At 39.9% G+C, this 24427-nt stretch overlaps 1 protein-coding gene across 1 annotated transcript in view; it reads right to left on the bottom strand.

The window, feature by feature from the left end:
• The window catches only part of ZNF521 (zinc finger protein 521), a 282650-nt gene that overhangs the window by 143208 nt on the left and 115015 nt on the right, over positions 1–24427 (bottom strand). The window contains exon 3 of the mRNA XM_032653879.1: positions 18593–21945. Coding sequence (XP_032509770.1) covers positions 18593–21945 — 3353 coding nt within the window. The remainder of the gene's footprint in view (positions 1–18592; positions 21946–24427) is intronic.

Raw genomic sequence — 24427 nt, 5'->3', positions numbered from 1 at the left:
GAGAATGTAGACAGGTTTGTGAACTCTTTACGAGTACTAGTACCATTTACTAGAGACTCGTCATACATATCAAAAGGCGGACATAGAGAGAAGTTTTATTTAATATTAAATCATAGAAGTTTCCTCTTGATTCTCTTATAATTCAGTACATGTTGTATCAGAATTATTTCAATAAAACCAATTTATCTCTAAAGGGCTGTAAGGGTAGGGAGAGGGCTCTGTCTTACCCATCTTGTATCTATGCAATACATAATGTAAATATTTACACCCAATCAAGCAATGTATGAATGATTCATACCTGTTCATTGTAAAATAAAAAAAGCTTTGCTTCCTTCCACTTCTCTTTAGATGAAGGCTCCTGTGGAGTCACAGTGATTCCCTTTTGTTTATATTCCTAATCTATCCTTGTAGCTATTCTTCTGTAAAAGGAATACTGCACATTCTGGTAGTTTGTGTTTCATCTACAGAACACCCTCCCTCTTATTTGGGTCATTTCAGTTACCCTGTATGTGGTACACAAGATATCCTTAGATTTATCCTTAGATAATATCCTTAGATAATACACAAGATAATCCTTAGATTTATCTTAAGAGGAGTACATTAACCAAATCGCCTGGTCCTTTATCACTCTTATTCCAATGAGATATATTACCTCCTGTCCTCCTACTCACAGCAGTTTTTTTTTTTCGCTTCTCTCTTCCTCCCTATTTTCATTTCGGGTTCTGCCTTCTCTTGTCATCCCTTCCACTTGAACAGCTTTCCTACTGAAGCACGTCACACCACCACCCTTCTCTTCTCCTTCAGATTGCTTCTAAAATCCCACCTGCTCCATAAAGCTTGTTAGTAATAACACCCACACAACAAGGTGGGTGTTTACTTTTTTATTCTTGTTGTTTGTACTCTTCAACAGTAAGTTTTTGAGGATAGAGGTCTGTTGCCTTGACTTTACCTATTCTAAAACATACTGTGCAGTTACCATGTATATAAATGTATAGGTGGTGGGGTTCTTTTAATCCCTTGATTTAACTGAAATTATTTGGATTTTGTCAATCCTTCCTCATTCATCATTCCAAAAGTATCTTTTAAAAACAGAATAAAATGCCACCATATTCTTTATATTTTCAAAGGTACTAGCACAAGCTTATATAGAATATTGGGGAGTTTGAGAATTGAGAGGGACAAGTGAATATTTCAATTTCCTCATCACAGACAATCAAAGTGAGGTCCCCAGAGAGATGAAGTGTCCTTGTCTGTGACTCACAGAAAGTGACTCACAGAAAGCTCTAGCAAGCCTAGAACTCTGGGTCACCATGAATACACCCACATTTATATGATGGGTGTGCACATTTACAAAAAGGAATTGGTAACTACTACCATGCTGGCTCGTTATTCTGCTTGAAGCTTACTGTGTCTCCTCCTGGCCCTGTGCTGCAGGATGGCTTTCATAGCCACCTGTCCATCGCTGGTTCTTTCTACTACCTGCTGCCTTCTTTGGGGGGTTCTCATTTCTCAGTGTCTACTTTTAGCCTGGAATTTACTATATTACATTCAAAGCATCTATTCACATTATATTCTAAGGTCTCCTGTCACTTAAGGAACTATGTCTTATTTCCCTTCTACAGCTCCATCACCCAGCCCGCTGCCTGACATGGAGCATTTATGAAGGAGTGTCTGAACGACACAGAAGAGAACTGATTTGGGCTTTTTATAAGTATACTCAAGAGTAAGTGTTTTCAGAGAAATTTACTGGAGGGAACCAGATTGCTGCCACCAAAAATACCTAAATTCTGCATAGTACCACCAGATAAGACCCAGCCTTCCTTCAGATTATCCCAGAAAATTAAACTGTGGACCTGAAAAACCTCTGCATAATTATTACTGATAATATATCTTATAAAGCTAGACATTTTTCAAATTAAAAATATCCCAAAATATAAGCTAAGAAAATATGGGGCCCTTTCCCAACAGGGTCTTGAGAACATTACTCTACAGTATAGAATACGAGGGGGAACATTAAGAAAAAGATGGTAATAGCAAATTCGACATTTTATACAGAATGTGTGCAAGGCAAGCACTGTAATATTTTCTAGATATTCTTTAAAAGTCCAGGTGATAAGTCAGTCATTCTTTTAAAAGACATTTTGTAATTTCAATGTGACTATCCTTACAAGGCATTTGAGGATATCCCTTTTTCCAATCCTGTCAACTCCCTACCATCTTAATATGTACATGATTCACTATATGAGGGTACATCTGCTTTTAGAAGGTTTAATTCTTTGCCAAGAGAAACATGAAACAATATCTGTGATGTGTGCCATTGTGTACTCAGTGTCTTTGCACAATGCCTGCCATGTGTCTGAAACTCAATAACTGTTAAATGAATGAATGAACTAGATGCAAATTAATATCAGCAGTTGGGGAATGTCTGCTTTGGAATCATTTAAATGTGTATAACAAAATGGTATCAATCCAGATCCAATTAATGGTGCTAAAAGGGTCTATCTTCCACCAAAACGATTTCAATTTTCCCATCCTAGTGGGTATAGACATTAAACTTAGAGGGCTTCCTGCCAGTCTTTCAACTATCTTATTTAGTCCTCCCCTCCCACGCTTCCTTCTACCCCCCCCCCAACTCTTTCCACTCTTCTGTTCTTCCTCTTACTTTTTCTTAAGAAATGATCTTTATTAAACATGTGGTTGCTTTCATAATTAAAGTTGTATTTCTGGACATTTCTTTATCATGAGCTCTTATGAAATCAGGAAGCTCATTTTTGCTTCCCTACTGTAAGCCACACTTATAAAATACACAAGATAATCCTTAGATTTATCTTAAGAGGAGTACATTAACATCATACTTCGTCAAGCTAGGTTTATCAATGCCACTTTGATTTCTAATCATGGTATATTTTTGCTACAAAATATCTCTCAATCACTTACTAGTAATTTTTAAAACATAGTACTCTATTACAAAAATAAATCAAGAGGTTATGCATCTAAATTATAAATCCTTTCCAAGGACAAAAACAAAAGCAAAAATTTCACCACTTTTCTTTCCCCAGAATGTAAATATATTTGATCCATGAAGAAAATGGGTAGTGAGTTTTAGGCAAACAAATAATAGTTCTTTAAAATTAACCACCTCTCAAACTATTCACTTGCTTCTTGAGCTTAGGAGAAAGTGTCTTATTTTGGTATTCACTTACTATGCCTTTCATTTACAATTTTTAACTTTCTTAGATATTATTTCCCTAAGATTTTTTTTGTTCTCCTGCTCTCCATGATATGTTTCAATCCAATAATACTATCGGACATTTTCGATTTCTTATCTATAATTCCTTTTTCCACCTATACACTCATCTATTTACATGTTTTCCTACCTTTTATATTTATTGTTGCCTGATGCTGTTTTTGAATATATTATCTTTGTGGCTTTTACATTCTCTTTGTCCCTTGGATTTCACTGCTTCTATATTTGTTTTTTTTAACTTTTTTTTTTTTTTTTTGTGGTACGCGGGTCTCTCACTGTTGTGGCCTCTCCCGTTGCGGAGCACAGGCTCCGGACGCGCAGGCTCAGTGGCCATGACTCACGGGACCAGCCGCTCCGCGGCATATGGGATCTTCCCGGACTGGGGCACGAACCCGTGTCCCCTGCATCGGCAGGCGGACTCTCAACCACTGCGCCACCAGGGAAGCCCTATATTTGTTTTAATATTTGATTATGCCTTTCTATATAATCAACTTTGTAGACATATGATGACTGATTTCAATGCATTTTCACCGAATAATCCACAGTTCTAGCACTAGATAAAATTATTCTAGATTATAGTAAATTAACTGAAGCACATTTTAGATATAAATTATATGAATGTGTGCATACATACATAGGGATATGTGCTGACTTATACACAGATATTATATAAATGATGTACCATATGCAACATTTGTCAGGTGCTTCAGTTTACCAAGAACTTTCTTACAAACATACGATCTGCTCTTTACAATAACACTATAAAGTAGGCAAAATATGGATTATGCCCATGTTAACAATGAAGGAACTCAAGCTTAGGAAAGACTAGTTAAGATCACACAGATGCTTCTGTCAACTGTTACTCGAACTCGGTTTTTCTCTAAGTACAATATTTTCTTCTATTACGTTATGTGGTTTATGCATAAACTCTCCATACCCATAGAGGCAATCTCTGAATAACAAAACATGTTCAGACTCAGTCGAAGGCTTGCTTATGTAATATAATGTTTAATTGAACAAAATCAATCTTTTGCCTTGATATGGGGATTTTTTTATAGGATTTCACCTGCCACTCAATCTCTTTATGACACGAATTGCATAGTCTATTACATACTTAGGAGAAATCTTATGTTCTATTTATGTGTGGTTCCTTCTTTGTTTCTTTTTCCATTTGTTTTAATCACCAGCTTTCAATTATTTGCAAGTGTTGACTAAAAACCTATGATGTGTTAAGAAACTCTCCTGAGAAACACGGAGGATACCATGTAACCCTGCCTGCTTCCCTCACTCTGGCTCCCTCTGCTGCAGCCATGCTTACCCCTGTGCTATTCCTAAGCCTGCCAGGCACACTACTGCCTTCGGACTTTTGCTTGGGAGTTCTTTCCATTTTGCTTGCTCTTTACACAGATACCTGCAAAGCTAACTCCTGCCTGGTTATTTGCTATCTCCTCTGAACTACTTTAGCACTTCACTAGTACTTCTATTAAGGCACATATTCCATTCTACTTTATACTGTATTTATTGCTATACATTAATTTTTTCCTAGTAAACTATAAGGCCTCAGGGGGCTATACTGGGAAGAAAGACATGTATTCAAATAACCGTATTCGTATAATGCTCATCCTCTTTACAAACCTGATAGCCTAATGCCTTGTACGTTGCAGGAAATGAATAAATTTATCTTAAATTGAAGCACCAGACGAGGAACGAGGAATAAAAAGTTAATGCTATAGATTAATGTTCTCCAAAGTGTGAGATATGCACCACCTCAACTATAAGGCATGGATACCGCTCTTTCTAATTACACAAAAGAAAAAAGTCTCAGTAAGATGCTAATATGTCTTTAATACCTCTACAAACCTTGACAAACTTACTTGTAACAATGAAAGAACAGGTTTCAGACTCACAAACATTTGCAGGTATGAGTATAGCTAGAATTTTTAAAACATTATTTTGTATTAATTGTATTACTTTTATATTTATCTTATATTTATTATAAGTGATACTGATTGCATACTATGGTTCTGATTATTTTGCTTTTTAAGTTAAATATTAAATGCTTACAAACAGTAAACATAAGTAATATATAAATAGTAACTATTAAGCAAATACCTGTGTGCCCAACTTAGCTTCCTGTGTGGTCTTCTCAAACCATCTATTATTCTCTGTCTGAATTTGCATTTCCCATATTACTGATGAGGATTAAACATTTTCACATGTTTACTGGATCTTCATGTTTCCTCTTTGTGAAATGCCTGTTCGTGTTAATTTCATATTGTCTTATTTGGTGATTTGAGTTCTCCTGTTAATTTGTGGCTATTTCTTTTCTATTTAGGAAACTAATACTTTTTCCAACTATATGTGTTATAAATATATTTTATTATCTTGGAGTTCTTATTTTTGCTCACTTTATGGTAAATTTTGGTAAACAGAAGTTATTATTTTTAATGTAGATGAACATATCAATCATTTTATTTGTGATTTATACTCTCTGGGTCTTATTTGAGAAATCTTTCTTTAATCTAAGGTCATAAAAAATTCTCTATATTTTTTTCTATGATTTTGTTCTTTCACACATTTTTTTTTTCTTTTTTTTTTTTGCGGTACGCCAACCTCTCACTGTTGTGGCCTCTCCCGTTGTAGAGTATAGGTTCTGGACGCGCAGGCTCAGCGGCCATGGCTCACGGGCCCAGCCGCTCCGCGTCATGTGGGATCTTCCCGGACCGGGGCACGAACCTGTGCCCCCTGCATCGGCAGGCGGACTCTCAACCACTGCGCCACCAGGGAAGCCCTTTCACACATTTTTATACACGTGAGTAGGGGCTCAATTTTATTTTATCTTTCTCTATGGCTAAGTTGAATACTCCATTCATTCCCCCACTGAGATGCAAAGACAGCTCTACTCTATTCAGTCTTATATCTCTTTCGGAGAATCTCTATTTTGTTCTGTGGACAAATATCATGTCATCCTAGTTACTGCAGATTTATTATAAATTGACTACAGAGTAGGACAAATCCTACCCTGCCTGCTCCTTTTCTTCAAGAGTATCTTTGCTATTCTTGACCTTTTGTTCTTCAGTATACTTTTTTTAATTTATTTTTTAGATGTTGGGGGTAGGACTTTATTAATTATTTATTTTTGCTGTGTTGGGTCTTCGTTTCTGTGCAAGGTTGTGGCAAGCGGGGTCCACTCTTCATCGCAGCGTGCGGGCCTCTCACTATCGTAGCCTCTCTTGTTGCGGAGCACAGGCTCCGGACGCGCAGGCTCAGTAGTTGTGGCTCACGGGCCTAGTTGCTCCGCGGCATGTGGGATCCTCCCAGACCAGGGCTCGAACCCATGTCCCCCGCATTAGCAGGCAGATTCTCAACCACTGCACCACCAGGGAAGCCCCAGTATACATTTGTCAAATTCCAAAAAACAAAATTTTTTTTTAAATACACTTTAAAACCTGTAGAAATTTTCATTAGAATAGCTGTGAGTCCACAGATCAAATTAGGGATGATGGAGAGCTTAACAGTATTGAGTCTTCCTATGCCTTAACAAGTTAAATCTGATCATTTATTTAGGTCTTTGACAATATCTTTTAATAATGTTTTATCATTTTCTCCATAGTCTTGCACACCTTATAAGTTTTATTTCTAAGTACCTATTTTTTGAGCTTATTATAAATGGAATTATTTTAAAATTCATATTTTCTAACTTTTTTGGTAATGAATAAAAATCGAATTAACTTGTATGATTTGATTTGGTAGCCAGCAACTTTGCTTAAGTTTTATTCATTACAATAGTTGTCTTTAGATTCTTTGGATTTTGTTTTACAAACATATGACCTCTAAATGACAGTTTAATTTGGTTCTTTTCAATGTCACTGTTACCTGTTTTTTTGTTAGTAAATTCATTTTTATTTTATCTTACATTGTTGGTTAAGTCACCCAGGAAGCCTTATTAGTGATTTTATTATAAAATAGTAATTGCATTAAAATTTCACCACTAATGATGATGCTTGCTGAAGACAATATTTTAAACAGTCTTTATAAGGGTAAGGAAATTACTGCCTATCCCTAATTAAGTGTTCTTTTTGATCACAAAAGTGTGCTGAATTTAGTTTTTTCTACAACTCTTGAGATAAACATATAATTTGTCTCCTTTAAACTGTTAACGTGGTAAAATTAATTAATTGATTTCCTGAGGTTGAACCCACCTTGTATTCTTGTGATAAAATCATTTTGGTTACAGTATAAAAAACTTTTTTTAACAGTGTGAATTTAGTTTGTTTACATTTTATTTAAAAGTTTAAAATGTAAAATCATGAGTAAAACTGGCCTAAATTTTCCTTTTACATTTTTGTCTGGTTTTGACATCAAAATTATACTAGATTCATTAAAGGAACTGGAGTGTTCCCTCTTTTTATACTTTCTGGCTCAGCTTTGGAATTATGTGTATGTTCTGGTATTTTCTTTGTGGGCAGGTTTTCAACAATTTATTAACTCTTTCATATTTATGGAATCATTCTACTTCTTTTTTTCTTGAGTCAGCTTTAGTAACATATAATCCTAAGACTGTTCCCATATAATCAAAATTATCCAGTTATTAGCATAAAGTTCTTCATAGTATTATCTTACTCGTCTTTATTTTGTGTGTTTTGGGTGCATTTTGTACAATTTTTATTGAGAAATAACATATGTATAGTAAACTGCTGTAACCTTAAGAATATGCCTGATTTATGGAATTTTACAAATACCAGTGTAACCACCACATAGATCCAGATATGGAACATTTCTAGAATGTTCCCCTCCACCCTTTCCTAGTTGATACCATCCCAAAGGTAACTATTCTGACTTCGATTATCAAAAATTAGTTTTACCCATTCTTAAATTTTATATGAATGGAATTGTGTAGTAGGATGTGTGTGGCTCTTTTTCATCATTTTGTATGTGAGTATTCCAGGTTGTTACATAGCGGTAGTTCATTCTTCTTTATTTCTGTGTAGTAGTCCATCATATGAATGAAATACAATTCATATAATGATATGAATGTATTTACCACATTTATTCTATTTTGGACAGACACTTCGACTCCTGCTTAAAGCTTATATGCAAAAGCTACTATGAATATTCTTGTTCATTACTTGTTAAACAAGTGCATTCATTTCTCTTAGATATAAACCTAGGAATAGACTTGATGGGTCGTAGAGTAGGCTAGTAATCAACTTTAGTATATACGGTCCAACAGTTTTTCAAAGCAGTTATACAAAATTATACTCTCACCAGTAAAGTAAGAGAGTTCCAACTGCTCTTCATTCTTGCAAAAATGAATTTATGTATTCTTTTTATTTCAGTCATTCTGATATGTGTAGTGGTTCCCCTACTATCTTTTTAACTTCTGCACATGTGAAGTTATGGCTTCCCCCTTCATTCTTCATATTATTTATTTATTGTTGTTTTACCCTGATTAATCTCACCAGAAGTGGTGTAAACTTCATTAGTCATTTCAAAAAATTGCTGTTTTACTTTGCTGGCCTCCTTGTTGTTTGTTTTACATTTCATTACTTTCTGCTCTTAGCTTTACTATTTCCTTCGTTTCTATTTTTATGGGTTTGTTTCCTTGTTCTGTTCCTAATGTCTTAAGTTTGATTTTTATCACATTGATATTAAGCTTTTTAAAATTTTCTAATATGTATTTTTATGTTCTAATAACTTTCCCTCTAAATACTGCTTTAATTTATATCTCACAAGTTTTAAAATATAGTTGTCTTTCAGTTTGAAGTGTTTTTAATTGCTATTTCCATGGCCTCTTTGTTCCATGGGTAGTTTAATTTTGAAATTTATGGGGTTTGGGAAACTTCCCTGGTGGCACAGTGGTTAAGGATCCGCCTGCCAATGCAGGGGACATGGGTTTGAGCCCTGGTCCGGGAAGATCCCACATGCCACGGAGCAACTAAGCCTGTGTGCCACAACTACAGAGCCTGTGCCCTAAAGCCCACGAGCCACAACTACTGAGCCCGTGTGCCACAACTACTGAAGCCTGCGTGCCTAGAGCCCGTGCTCCATGACAAGAGAAGCCACCGCAATGAGAAGCCCATGCACTGCAATGAAGAGTAGCCCCCGCTCGCCACAACGAGAGAAAGCCCATGCGCAACAGCAAAGACCCACCACAGCCAAAAATAAATAAATAAATAAATAATGAATTTATAAAAATAAAATAAAATTTATGGGGTTTTAAAAAATATTTTTATTTATAATGCATTTGTACTGTGTCAGAAAATGTGATTTGTGAGATCCTAAACTTTAAATCTGTTGTGAATTATGATAGGAAGAGAGTAAAAGAGATCAGTTAGTTTACAAGGATAAGACTTGCACTGGAGAGAGAACGCAGGAGATGCAAATAGAAGAGAAAATACAGCACCTCAAGAGTGACCAATTCAAAAGGTTAGGAGACCAGACAACATTTAGGAGATACAAAGTTTCAGACAAGAATAATTAGAAGAATCATGCAACACAGACAAAAACTGGAGAGGAAAAAAAAGAAATTATGATTTGATTTGATCAAATGGCTAGCACAATGTTCAACTGGTAATGTCAAACAAGTTAATTGAAAATCTAAGATGGGACTTAATGAGAGGTTACAGGTTGAAATTTGATATTTCACTCATCTGTATGGGATAATAATTCCATAATAGGAAATGAGGGTAAGGGAAGAAGAAAACATATTAAAAATAGAACCCTTAGAAACATGCATATTTAGGGCTTCCCTGGTGGCGCAGTGCTTGAGACTCCGCCTGCCGATGCAGGGGACGCGGGTTCGTGCCCCGGTCCGGGAAGATCCCACATGCCGTGGAGCGGCTGGGCCCATGAGCCATGGCCGCTGAGCCCTGCCGCGTCCGGAGCTGTGCTCCGCAACGGGAGAGGCCACAACAGTGAGAGGCCCGCGTACCGCAAAAACAAAAACAACAAAAACAAACATATTTAAAAGGTGAAAAATATATACAAATAAGGAACTGGCTATTTAGCTTTTTTAAAAGTCTTTACAAGGTTCTCCTAATTAGGCTGTTAAATTTCTAGAAACAGAAAGTACATCTAGGGCTTCCCTGGTGGCGCAGTGGTTGAGAGTCCGCCTGCCGATGCAGGGACGCGGGTTCGTGGCCCGAGTCCAGGAAGATCCCACATGCCACGGAGCGACTGGGCCCGTGAGCCATGGCCGCTGAGCCTGCGCGTCCGGAGACTGTGCTCCGCGACGGGAGAGGCCACAACAGTGAGAGACCCGCGTATCACAAAAAAAAAAAAAAAAAAAAAGAAAGTACATCTAATAGAAAACTGCATCTATATTACGCAGAGAGGGGAGCCATCCAGTAATAAGAGATCCAGAATGTAGCTTTCCATTTTCTTTCATTATTCAAAAGTACCTTAAGTAGATATTCACTAATCTCTACTTCGATATAATTTCAGCTAAATGTAAAATCCTCCTGCTAAACAAAATTCTACCGCTACAGAGGGTGATTTCAAACTCTTTGGCCTAGTACTCAATGGACAAATATGTGCAATTCAAGATTCATGGTGGTATACAGAAACATTTTAACTTTTGAATTCCGTATGTTCTAAAAGACACTGTATGCATATGGAAAGCATCAGCAAAAAATCCAGAACTGGAAGTAAGTACAGAAAATCTAGGGATGGTAGTGGTAGCAAATTCAATGTGTGATGCAATGATCAACGCTTCATGAACATGAGACTAGAGATAGTGGATGAGAGGCAGCTGCTTCCATGTTCCACACCCCGATACTTATGCCAGGGGTCATTAACTCCCTGTTCTAGTGCGTTGTAGATGCCAAACAAATACTGAGCACAACAACAATAAATCTGAAAGCAGATTAAACTTGGAAAAGCAACTAAGTCTATTTCAATAACATCTTGAATTTTACAAATCTATTTGGTCATGTAATTTTTCTACTTAATTTTAAGATATTGTTTATTTAGAGGAAACTTAACTCATTTATTTTTGCTCCTTTAGCTTAGCAAAACTTAATACCAGCAATCTGACACACAAAAACTTCGACATTTTTCTTTCCACCTCATATGGATATTTTTATTATACAAAACAAAAAAGAACTCTGGAGCTTAAGCATGTCAGCATAGACGTTTCTATTTTCAGTGTAAGAACTATAAAGGAAGAATACTGACTTAGAGAAACTTAAAACAGACCTTCTCACTGAAGATGATCTCTGAATTGTTAGAACTTTCAAGCCTTTTAGCTTATTTAATATTTTTAGATCACACCTAATTTTAAAGCATCTCCGTACTTTTGGGTAAACTTATCATCTATGTGTATTAGTTATTAGATACACCGGCAAATATATCCAAAGATGGAGTATACACTACTTTTGTTTTGAAGTACTTACACTATGTTCATTTATTCAACTGATATTTATTAAGCTCTTAGGTTAAGCTGTTGGATGTTCATAGGTGAGAAAGGGGAAGAAGGAAATAAACAAGTAAACAAAAACGACTATTTTAAAAGAAAATCTTCAGGAGGAAACCAACTTCGATAAGATTTTCAGGGAAGGCCCACCTGACAGCCGAGAAAGAACTGGTGGTGCAGAGAGGCTGGCTCAGAAGTGCAGGCCAAGTGAGGAAGGAGCACACGTGAAGGTTCCAAAGCAGAACCCCCCTGCCCCATCCCCCTGGAGGCTGGGAGGCTGGGTGCAGTGCATGAGGAAGAGCCAACCGGGACAAGGCGAGGGCAGCCAGGCCGGCCAGGACATGCATGGTCTCACAAACTGGTGAGAGGTTGGAATTTTATTTGAGTGAAATGGGAAGCCACCGAAGAATTTTATGTGACACCATGAGATTGACACGTCCACAGGCCTCCTTCCCACTTCAGCATGAAGAATGGATGGGAAGCAGGCAGAAGATGAAGGAGGGGACTCTCTCAGGAGGCCAGAAATGACTGCAGCCTGGACCACAATGATGGCTTTGGGGATGGAAAGAAGGGGATGGGATACTCACTGGAGGTGGAATCCACAGAACTTTTTAATAGATTAGATGTGTGGAAAGAGGGAAAGGGAGGAATCAGGAGTGATTCCTGGGTTTCTTGCTTGGGTAATTGGGTGTAGGGTAGATCCCTTTACCAAAAATGATGTTAGTTAGGAAAAAGATAGGCTTCAGGAGAGAGAAGCAAGAGCTTTTAGTAGGTACACATTACACTTCAGAAGTCTAAAAGAGATACAAATGGCAAAGTCAAGCTGTCAGTGGAACACAGTAATCTGGAACTAAGAGGAGACCTAAGCTAGAAATATAAATTTGGGAATTCTTACCAAAGAAATAGTTGCGGCAACATGAATAGATGAGATGCCTATGGAGAGAGTAGACAGAGAAGTAAAAGAGGACCAAGGATGAGCATCGAAGAATTCCTACACTTTTTAGGACAGGCATAGGACGAGAAATCTCCAAAGGCAGAATTAGGAAGAAGACTACGAGTGGGAACGCCATGAAGTCAGAGAGAGGCACGGCAAGGGAAGAACTGTCCACCCTGCAAAGTGCTACAGAGATGAACCTGGAGACCACCGGCAACCTTGGCGGGACAATTACAGCTTCCTTGAGAACAAGCAGACATTGAAGTGGAGTGGGATAATAACAGCAGACCCATACACGCTCAGAGTATCTAGAACAGCACTTCAATAACAATAAAACAAGATTTGAGTCCAAGTGTGGTAAAAATATAAATAGCAATCCTATAGTTAACACACGCAGAAGAACAACACAAATTTATTTAATACCTTCAGGTTCCAGTCACTGTGTCAGGTGGTTCCTGAATGAAAAAAAGCCAGGCGGCGGGCTGTCCTGCCATACCGCCCTGTACGGGGAAAGGCTCTGGGAGAGCCACCAGCCAGACACAGCACTGAGGCACCTGCCTACGATGGGCCTGGCATTATCATAGGGCTCAGGAGTATCAGATTGAGTCAATTCTTGCCCCCGGGAATTCAGGGGAAGAAAAGAGAAATGTACATAGGTAATTATAAAGCACTATAACACTTTTCATATGAAATTTATAACATATTGTATAGACAGGGCATTCCAGGAGAAGGGAGATGTTTGTGGTGATAAGCTGGGGTCAGAGGAGGCCTTCTAGAATACCTGATCTCCAATTAAAGGGAAAGATGGACAGCCTCATGGAAGACAGAGGGCGGTCAGGAGGAGAGGGGTTATTTGAGCCGAAGGAACTGGACAGTCTTAGCAAGATACAGCAGCAGCATGTTGTGTGCGGGTTAATTAAAGCACCTCCAAGAACAGAATAAGGTGAAAGCTAAGGAAAGAGGGAGAGATTTTACCAGGGACCTACAGAGTCTTCTATTTCACAATAAAAGGGCTATGATATCATCCTATAGGGATGGAGGTGCAGAGCACTTAAAACGTTCCAAATAGGGAGGGGCATGTTATTCAGGTTTGTGTTTTAGATAGAATGTTCTGGCAGCTGTGTGGGGATGGATCTGAAAGTAGTAACACTAAAGTCAGAGGGAACAGTTACGAGGCTGCTTCAGTAGTTTAGCGAAAGATGATCAGAGATTGAACTTAAACTGTGGTAAGAGGATGGAGAAGAGGGGATTGATTCAGAAATACATATGAGTAGAAATCGAGATGGCTGGATGGCCAACTGGATGTGGAGAAAAAGAAGACTAAGAAGATCAATGGATCCACAAGTGAAATAGAATACTTAAGAAAAAAAGCAGGTTTGGAGAAAGGATGATGAGTTCTGTTTTGGACCCAGTGAGTTTGAAGTTCAGAGGAACATGTGAGTGCGTATATATCCAGCAGGCAGCTGTGTGTATGAGTCTGAATTTCAGAGGAGAGGTTTGAGTCAAAGACACCTTTTTTTTTGGAAATAGCTTCACTGAGGTATAACTCACATGCAAAAAGTCACGAATTTACATCTGGTGAGTATTAGTAAACACATACAGTCTCGTAACCACCAGCACAATCAAGATACAGAATATTACCATCAGCCCCCATAAGTTCCCTCCTGCCTTTTGGAAACACCATTTGGAGAGTCATCAGTAAAAGGTGGTGGTTGAAACCCTGGGAGTGGATGAGGCCACGTGAAGCTGGTGGGGGGGGGGGGGGTGGTTGGGTCAGTAGAGTGACAGTAGCAACGGGGACACTATCTTGCAGAAGCAGGTAGAGGACAGAGAGGGCTACGGAACATTCAAAGAGGCACAAAGGAAAACAGGAAGGAAGAGGTTCAGTTAGGAGGGAATGACCAACAGTGATAAGTAGAGAAGCAGGTAAACTACGATAAATGCTCTTTAAAAAAAACCAAAAGCATTACATCAGTCCACTAGGTCGGTAGAGATCTTAGAACAGTCAGTTGAGGTGCAGCAATAGAAGCAGAAGACCCCTTGCGGTGGGTGGAGGAAGTGAAAGACAAGAGAAACTAAGACTGCTACACCAAGAGGATTTTATGAAAAGGACAAGAGGCTGAGGTTGCAGCTAGAGGAAAGTGCCAATGGAATTTCGAAAAGAGAGTCTTGAGTCTGGAGTTGGGAGACCTGGATTCTCGGAGTCTCTTGTTTACCACTTATTAACTGTGTGACCTTAGACCGATCTCAATTTACGTGGGTCTGTTTTGTTGTCTTTAAAATGAGGCAGCTTAATCAGACGATCTCCACTGTCCCTTCTAGCGTTGATTCTGTGGCACCGTACAGGCATCTAGAAACATGGAGATAATTTGTAACCCTTGTAAGAGCAATTTCAACAGAATCTTAGGGATGATGTGAATTGAAATGTGAATATATAATCCCTCAGAGGAATCTGGATATGAAGGATCTTAAGGAAACCATGGCAGATGGACACATGTTTCCAATATCGTCATGAGACAACATTTTGAGGTCCACATAGGGCAGCACCTGACCAGGGAGCCAAGCCAGTGTCAACGAACTCCAGAAGAAGAACTAACATTTATTCAACACATAGCAAATGTCAGTAAGTCTGCGAGGTGTTTCACGTGTGGAAAAAGCTAGATGTCCAGTGTTCTTTCTCTCTCAAATTCTCTCTACCATTTATGGAATCACTGCAGGTACAAGTTTATATCATAGTCAACCTTTGAGGAGGAAACAGAAATGATTAGGTTCCCCCAAATCTTTTATTCAAAACAAAGTCTCCATGGCAAACTTAGATTAATAATTATAGAATTTTGGTACAAAGAGAACATTGTTCACAAATTCAGAAATCAGCATGCAGAAGAAATGGGAGTTCAAATTCAGATCTTCTGTCTTCAATTCCAAATTTCTCCATTATATGACAGCTACCTAATATTATTCTTCTTTAATTGTCATATGCCTAGGCTTTCATCTATTTCTTGGATTATATGGGTTTATATAGTACTTATCCTTCCCTAGATTATATCTAAATCCCTTTTAAATAGGTACTCTAGTCTCGACCGAGTAACATTCTTTTCAGTCTTTGAAAGATGCATTCCAGCATCTATCAATACCCTTATGTGACTGTAAGTCATAGCCCAGAAAAATCTAATCTGGTTCTTGACAACATCTAGGTACTCAGGTTTTATTCTCTTCTTTTCTCTTCTGAAGCCTCAATCCTCAGCAAGAAGAAGAGATGAAAATACCACCTACATTGCTAAGTCTTTCAGATCCTACCTAGGACATCTAAGTCAATGGACATACATGTGATACTTCTTTTTTGTGATAAAGTTTAGTTCCACATGGCATGCCTGTCTTTTGGCAAAGTCTTATGTAATAACTTCGCCTTTACTGCCACTGGTGAAAAATTTACACAATACTCACAATGAGAGGTCATAGAAGCTTAACTTGGCTAACAAAAAATGGGAACAAATTAATATTTATTATATGCCTTTTTCTTGCCGATGCAATCTTTTTAGGCTCCTTTTCGTAAAACTTTACATATGTTTAGATAATTTTCTATGTCAAGTCCAAATAGTATGGTCTACTTTACATTTTTTATGGTACAGAGTATCAGAAAGGAAGTGGGCACATAAAATTTTATGACAAAGAGTATAATAAAGAAAAAACAGTAACAATGGTGAAAATGTTGAATAGATTAGTGTACTGTTAAGGCACAAGGAAAAAATGTACAAGTGAATCTTAATATCTGGTCAATTAAGGACACTGCTACAAGTTACTAATCAGATTTAATAAGGAGGTTGTCTTTTGCATGGAGTCATTTTTCACCCTCAGTAGCAGGTGCTTAAAAAACACTATTGTAAGAATTAAAATTAAAAAGTACTTTATATATTATTTTATGTAAGTGAAGCATATAGTTAAGCTTTATAAATTATCATTAAGATTTTAGGTATAATTGAAGACCTGACCATCCCTTAAAGATAAACTTTTTCCTAATCAACTCTAACCAAATTAACAGATAAAGACTATCCATATGTCCTCCTTCACTTTTAAAATATTTCACCTCAAATGGTATTATAATATAGAGCAATTTAGAAATATCAGAAAATCTAAACCATGAACAGATAAGAAGAAACAGGCATTTGCCTCTCCATAAATCTACCAAGACACAAAAGCTAGATTTTGCTTGGTTTTAAATGCACACATACCACCACAGTCACAAACACACACACACATACAGAGATTCATTTTAAACACCTTTTATATACTATTTAAATTAAACCTGAATACAAAAACTCTTCTATCTATGTTAAGCATAACAAGACAAAAGAGAGGAATAATTTTCTGCATAAACTTTTCAAGAATTCTTGTTCAAAAGCATTTAAAAATAAAACATTTGGGGGAGATTTGGGGAAATGCGAATATAGATTTATAGATGATAGTATGGATTTCTTTAATTTCTTTAGCTGATTTCAATAACTGTCTGAGCTAATGATATTGTGGTTAAATAGGAAAATGCCCTTTTTCTTCGGAGATAACGTTATCTACAACTTACTTTCATGTAGCTCAGGTTAATTAAAAAGGTTGCAAAGAGAGAGAAAAATGTAACAAAATGTTCATAACCGATAAACTTGTGACATGGATACACGGACACATACATATGTTCACTGTGTTATTCCTTTAACTTTTCTATAAGTCTAAACATTTTTGAGATAAAAAGTTGGAAGAAGTCATTCATTTCATATGATTACAACTAGAAATATTTGTTTCAAAAGAAGCGATCTGATCCAACACATGAGTCATGAACCATTATCAAAACCAGGTTCTTCCAGTTTGAAAGGATTTTGTTTATTTAGATGAGAGAAAGGTGCGGATTTACTTGAGGAGGAGAGAAGGGAAGGCAGCTTCAAAGTTTGGGAGTTTGCCTGTCACACAGATGCACATTTCAGGAGGATGGGCTCTGCGTTCGTCTTCTCAGCCTTCCCCTACTAGCTGAGTGATGGCTATCTGCAGGGAGATGCAGGGGGACCTTGGAGAGGGTGTGAGTGCAGAGACAAGATAAGGAAAAGGCAGTGACCCCAGACTGAAGGGAGATAGGTCTCCCTGGGGTTTTCATTTGGATGGATCTCCAGATAGGGGCAGGTAGGGAAGGGGAGAGAGCTATTAGACACCAGGTGATAAAGCATAAAGAAATTATAATAAAATGAGCCATCCTCTGCTCAGCTTCAAGGAATGATGACTTACAAAACTATTTCACTGTAAATGAACTTGTTTTTCAGACTCATTCTGCGAAAAAAGACACGAAATGACTCTTCAACTAAGAAAAAAAAACCAAAACATTTTCACTTTGAAACCCAAACCCAGAGAGCGAAGACTTGGGGAGAGTGCCTTTAAAACGCATGTTGACCGTGTGGCGCTTAATAAATGTAGGGGCTTTGAAAAAATCCTGTTGTGAGAAACATCTTCCTCACTACCCAGAAGACAAAGAGAAACAGTGAGTGTTGACAACACGGTATTAAAAAGCCAGCCCTACCCAATTTGTTATCCACAAATATATATATTCTTTTAAATTTACTCTAAGCCAGAGTGTTGGCTCATAGCACTTTACTTTTATGTCATTATCTCTCTGCCATACACACAAGTCATAGCTGGGGATTTCAACTCACAGTGAAGCTACGCTGAGATTCCAGATCTCAGGTAGTGCTGGCATGAGTGCAGGTCTCTTCAGTCATAGAGAAGACAATATCCCAGGGAGTCTGGAATTAGTCCTATTTTGCACCATTCAAGCCAAAATGCTGCTTATCGAGAAGCAAGTAATTGCTAGCTAATGGCTATGGGGAAAAAACCACCACTGCATTTTGATCCAAGCATCTCTCGGCACCTGACAATAATTAAAGCTGAGCGAAGTGTAAACGTAAAGTGGAGAGAGATTCTCGAGGAGGTTAAAGAGCAAACATTAAAAAGGCGAGTTTACCTCATCCGACTGGGAGGGGCTGATTCTGGGCATGGGCGATACTTGCGGCGTTTTCAACTGCGTGCTGTTGCCGTCTGCCACCAGCTCTCGGTGGACCGTTTGGATGTGGTTCTGGAGTTCACTTTCAGACTCAAACTTAACGTTGCAGCTGGAACAGCGCGTCTTCAGCGCCCCGGACTTGCCCTTACCCTCCATGGCACTCAGGTTCTCATTCTGGCCCAGGCCTGGTCTACTCGTGCCGGGAGGGATGCTGATGCCCGGGCTCCCGCTCTTACTGAGATTCACGCAGCCGGCACACAGACCATATGGCAGGCCGTTGATGTCAAGTTTCACCAGATCTTGCTTGGAACGGAATTCCTTGAGGCAGGACGCGCACTTGTACAGTTTGGGGACATGCTGGCCACGCCCTGTGGTCTGGACCGCAGACCCGTTGCCCGTCTTTTGCATGTGGAACGTCCCGTGGATTTTGAGTTCTAAGGTGGAGGTCACCGTCTGCATGCAGACCACACAGCGAAATCCCGTCAGGGAATTCCTCAGGTCGGGGTGCATTTGGCAATGCTCTAGAAACTCCTCTTCGCTCTGCAGCGGCAGCTTGCAGATGCGGCAGTTTCCGGTATCGAGGCTCTTACTGTGCGTGACTTTGTGTTCGGTCAGAGTCAAGAGGGAGGGGAAGCGCTCCCCACAGATGGGGCACATGTAGTGTTTGACGGGGCCCAGGTGGGTCTGCATGTGTTCCCGGAGGCCGTTTTCCGAGAAGAAGGTTCGAGAGCACACGTTGCACTTGTAGTTGCCTTTGATGAGCTCGGCTTTCTTCTTCACGATGGCGCTCTCCCCGGGCCGGATGTTGTGGTCCCGCAGCTGGTGGTTCTGCAGCAGGGTCTCCATGGTGTAGGCCGCCCCGCAGATGTCACAGCCGTACATGGGCTCCGAGGTGTCCACGTCCTCCTCGCTCCCGTCGTGGCTGTTGTGGGACTCCTGGCTGTTGGTCAGCAGGGTCTGCAGCTCCACCTCCTCTTTCTGCGCCTGCTCCGAGGCCCCGTTGGCGCCGCAGTTAGGCGTCTTGGCGTCAAACACGCAGTGCTTCTCCCGCAGGTGCTTCTCCAGCAGGATGATGGCGTGGAAGGCTTTGCTGCAGAACTTGCAGTTGTACTTCTTGCTGTGGGTGGTGATGTGGCACTGCAGCTCCACCTCGGTGCCGAAGGACTCGCCGCAGAAGATGCACTTGTGCACTTTGCCCTGGTTTTCCAGGTGGTTGTGTTTCACGTGCAGCTGCAGGTCTGTCTCGTTGCGGAAGTCCCAGTTGCAGGACGTGCAGCGGTAGACTTTCTTCTCATTACTGTGCTTCACGGCCAAGTGGAGCTGAATGGAGACCTTCGAGTCGAAAACTTCTTGACAGAGGGTGCAGCGGAAGAAGACGAAGGTGTGCATGTCCAGCAGGTGTTTCTGAAGGTCGTCCACTGACGTGAACTGCTTGTCACAACTCTCGCAGATGTAGTACGTGGAGGTGATCATAAAATGAATGGTGACGTGCTTCAGCAGGGATTCTTGGTTGGGGAACTCCTTGTTGCACTGAGGACAGGTCAGTTTCGGTAGCACGGTGTCGAGATGAGTTTTCAGGTGAGTCTGAAAGCCATCCAGGGACGTGTACTTAGCACCACACTGATTACAGATATACTCTCCTGCCGGCCGCGCAGGCGCACCTCCGACCGCCTGCATCATCTTAAGAGATGTCTGCTCTATGGCCACAGGAGAGAGGGGGCTCAAGGCCCTGGATTTCTTCCCGTTGTGAATATAATTCAGGGCCAAGGGAATGTTTTTATGATTCTCTTTGATGTGCTTGTTCAGTTTAAGAACGCTGTTGAATATTGGAGAATTCGTACAATAGGAACAAGAATAGACTTCTACGACTGGTTCTTTTGGAGTCCCGAGCACCGGAGACCCAAATCGGGAGCCACTGAGGTCGCAGTGGACCTGCCTTATATGCTCTTCGAGGGAAGAGTCAGTGAGGAACCCCATGTAGCAATGGGGACAGAAAAAAGCGTTGCTGTCCTTAGCCGCAGGGTTGGCAAATCCGTGAGAACATCGGATGTGTTCTTGAAGGGTGTTGAGGTCATTGACAACTTCGGAGCAGAAGTTGCACTGGTAGACTATGGCAGGCATGGCAGAAACGATCAGACCTGGGTCCTGAGCTTCGTGCACTTGCTTAAGATGTTCATTGAGGTTATAGAGGGAGGGCAATACCTCCAAGCAATACTGACAAATGTGGGCCTGCTCTGGCTTATCTAAATGCATAGTTTTCAGGTGAATCTGCAGAACCGCCAGACTCGAAAACAACTGCTTGTTGCAGTAAATACAGCTGTAGGTGACTTTTGCCTGTTTACTCGAGGGGACGGTCATGTCCGGGGTTTGCTGAGAGGCCCGCTTCCTCCCTCGACTCTTGGGGATTGGCGGGGCGGCTTCCACCATGGTCGAGCTGTCCACTGAGAGGTTAGAGTCCGGAGTCGTGCTGGACACGGAGGTGTAGCCCACCGTGACCAGGGAAGGGCTGTTGCTGTGGTTGCATGACTCCGGTTGCTGGTGACTATCCATGTGGCTGTACAGTTCCTCGACGGTGTGGAAGCTCTCGGAGCAGATGGTGCAGGAGTTCTTCTTCTCCCCGCCGTGCATCTGCTCCATGTGGTTCATCAGGGAGGTCTCCTCCACAAAGAGCTCGTGGCAGTAGACACACTGGAGGGCCGCCCGGTCCTCGTTCGGGGAGCACTCGGGGTGGCACTCTGCAATGTGCTTCTGGAGGTCTTCCGGGAAGTCAAAGCCTTCCTCGCACTGACTGCACTTCTGAGTGTCCTTCATCTTCCAGTCCTCCATCCTGGAACCGGACTGGGAGCCGTCCTTGTTCCTTTCGTGAACCTGCATGTGTCCGTGTAAGGAACTAGAGGACAGGAACCCACGGCGACAAATGGCACATTTATATGGCTTGTTGGACGTGTGAGTCTTTAAGTGGATCTTGAGGTGATCACTTCTGGAGAACGCGGCATCGCATTCGCTGCAGTGGTACTTCTTGTCCCCAGTGTGGAGTTTGATGTGGCGATCTCGGCTCCGCTTGTGTTTGAACAGCCTACTGCAGTAAGTGCATTTGAAAGGCAGCTTGTCGCTGTGACTCTGCTCATGGTGCTTTAGGTAGCTGAGACGGCTGAACGACTTGTCACAGAATTGGCATGGATAAGGGAGTCCAGGGCCACCTTCTTCCTCTCCAAAATCGCAACCTTCTCCGTGGCTGGGGGAAGTCTGGTCCTTGCTCGAAGGTGAGGAAGCTGGCCAGGAGCAAGTGGGGTCATCTTCCACATCCACTCCATCTGCAACAAAAAGCATCGGAACGTTTCATTTTCCGTGTTGAGAGTTCAAGAGTGAGTTTACTGTACCACTGTGAGTGTACTGTACACAGGGTGGGACCAACAAGAACCTTTCAGGGAGAAAAAAAAAAGGAGAGAATATTTGAGTGGAACACTTTCAAATCTGAGCCCCAAGCTTTTATTCTGCATTTACTTTTCACTGGATTGTAAAATATAAAAAGATATTAAATAGTTCTGTGCCTAAATTACCCTTTTATTACTTTTTATCATTCTTCTTTAGAAGCAAGGTATGTATTATGCATTGACAATTTTATTAAAATGCAGATTTTAATATATTTAATGTTTCTTTTGTGTTCATTCTAAAATGATTTGCATATTATGTGAGCATCTGAAGGACCAAATGAAAAGAGGAAATATTACAGGAATGATTTAAAATTAATGCAGTCAACCCAGACGTCTAATATTTAATAAAATATTCCCTCTGAATTTTGCTTGTTTTTATATAAAAAGGCAATTCTGAAGACCAGAATCTTTTATGGGGTTCTTATTGATACAGACCTTATTGCATGCAGCAAAACAATATTAAAAAGTAAGCACATGAAAGAAGACAGAAGACACAATAATAATTATGTCTTGTGTAATAAAAGACAACCAGGACTTCTTCAATAACTGTAAGATTCGAATAGCATAGGCCAGAAAATGGATTATTAGATGTTAGAAGGGTACTGCTGGATATTACATGTAGCTAGGATCAGCCAGGATCAAGAAAAAAATGAGTTTCACAAGGGCCAGATTGTAATAGTGTATTTTGTTTGGAAAGTTCAAGAGGTGGCCCACCATTTCTTCCTTTTGCAAAAGCTTCAGCAGCATGAACTTCCTTAGCCAAACAGGACCTGCACTTTGAGGTGAGCAGAGACAAAGCAACTTGTGAAAAACTGGAAACAGGAAAAGTGATAAATGATTATGCTAAATGCTGAAAGATTTATGGGTAACAAAGAGAAGACAAACAAGCCCGAAAGCCAGATATAATCTTAGCAAGTTATCCATAAAGTAACCCTGCTTTATATTTGGCGGTTTTTTAACCACGTTTGTAGCTAGTGTACACTCTCACTTCTGTCACTTTCTTAATATTCAAGTGGAAAATGAGACCTTCTCAAGTAGGTTGTAAAACCTCTTTCTGGCTTTTCAAAACAATCTATCATTCAGGATCGGAAGACATTGTAAAAGCTTTTCACTCTCCAAAGGAGGCAGATTTTTCATAAAGGCAGACAAGTAAAGACCATGGAGTGTGCCTGGTGGAGACAGTGATTCTATTAGAAGAGTAGGTTCAATTAGAATATTATTGGGGTATTCTAATAAGATGCAACTAGAATATGATCAAATACATTTTAAAATTCCTCAAAGCTAAAGTTCACTAGCAAGCTACATTATTAACACAAAAGTAGAAACTGGCAAGCATTATGTAAACAAATTCCACGTCTGCTTTCTTTAAGGTAACAAGATTTTACTAGATTATCAACGTCTTGCTTATCCACAGGAAACAGATGAGGATCATTCCTTTCCTGCATCTAGAAACTGATGACAACACCATCTCACTATCAATGCCAGATGGCAACCATCTAACTCTGAGAAAACAACCAAACACCATTCCTGGATCCCTGCCCACTGCAACAGAGCTTCGCAATACAAGTTGAAAACCACATGATTTTGCATCCTCATTTATATACGTCTATAACCTAACATGTTGCCAGCATAAGAAAGAGTCTGACAATTGTGGGTGTGATTTCAACTTAAGGGTGAATACACATAAAGAATATATGCAGATAAACTCATCACCCAACATACAGAGAAACAATTTTGGAAAATTAAAAACAAAAACTTCAATGATGGTCTAGCTTTTCCCTTAAAAGACATAAGCTACCTAAGGCTGGTAGCCCTAAAACAAACCAAAGTCTTGAGCTATTTCCCCTAATTAAAAAGTTTACTCTCTATTAAATTTGCTCAGCATTCTAAGAAGAAAATCGACCACTTTTCACACATTCCTTGTTTCGGCTTACATCCTGTTGTTTCACTTAAAAATATTTTCAAACACATCATCTCATTTGTACAGTTGGGGAAAACACTGAATCAGAATTTGTCATGCATCTAGACTGAAAGAACAGAACTACTGGGCCTGAAAATTCAGCAAGTGAATTTATTATTAAATTGCAGATTACGCCCAGGCACGATGTATCATTATACAAATGCACCAAGAATTATTGAGCAATAGACCATTACAAACATGGCACCATGCTTAAATCAGGTTCTTGTCTGTGGGCCATGCCTGACTATACCTCTTACATACCTGTTCTCCTAAGCTTATAAATCTCAAATATAGTCAAGTGAGCTGAGGGTCAGGATCAAGTTTTTACTCAAACCAAGATTCAAGGGAACTAGAAATCTTCTCTTCACTCTCTCTCCTGTCCCTATTACTTGGTCTTAGGAA

The sequence above is a fragment of the Phocoena sinus genome, chromosome 14 (genome assembly GCF_008692025.1).
Source record: "Phocoena sinus isolate mPhoSin1 chromosome 14, mPhoSin1.pri, whole genome shotgun sequence".
NCBI lineage: Eukaryota > Metazoa > Chordata > Mammalia > Artiodactyla > Phocoenidae > Phocoena > Phocoena sinus.
The sequence above is the reverse complement of the archived record's forward strand: the minus strand, read 5'-3'. Positions and strand labels throughout refer to the sequence as shown.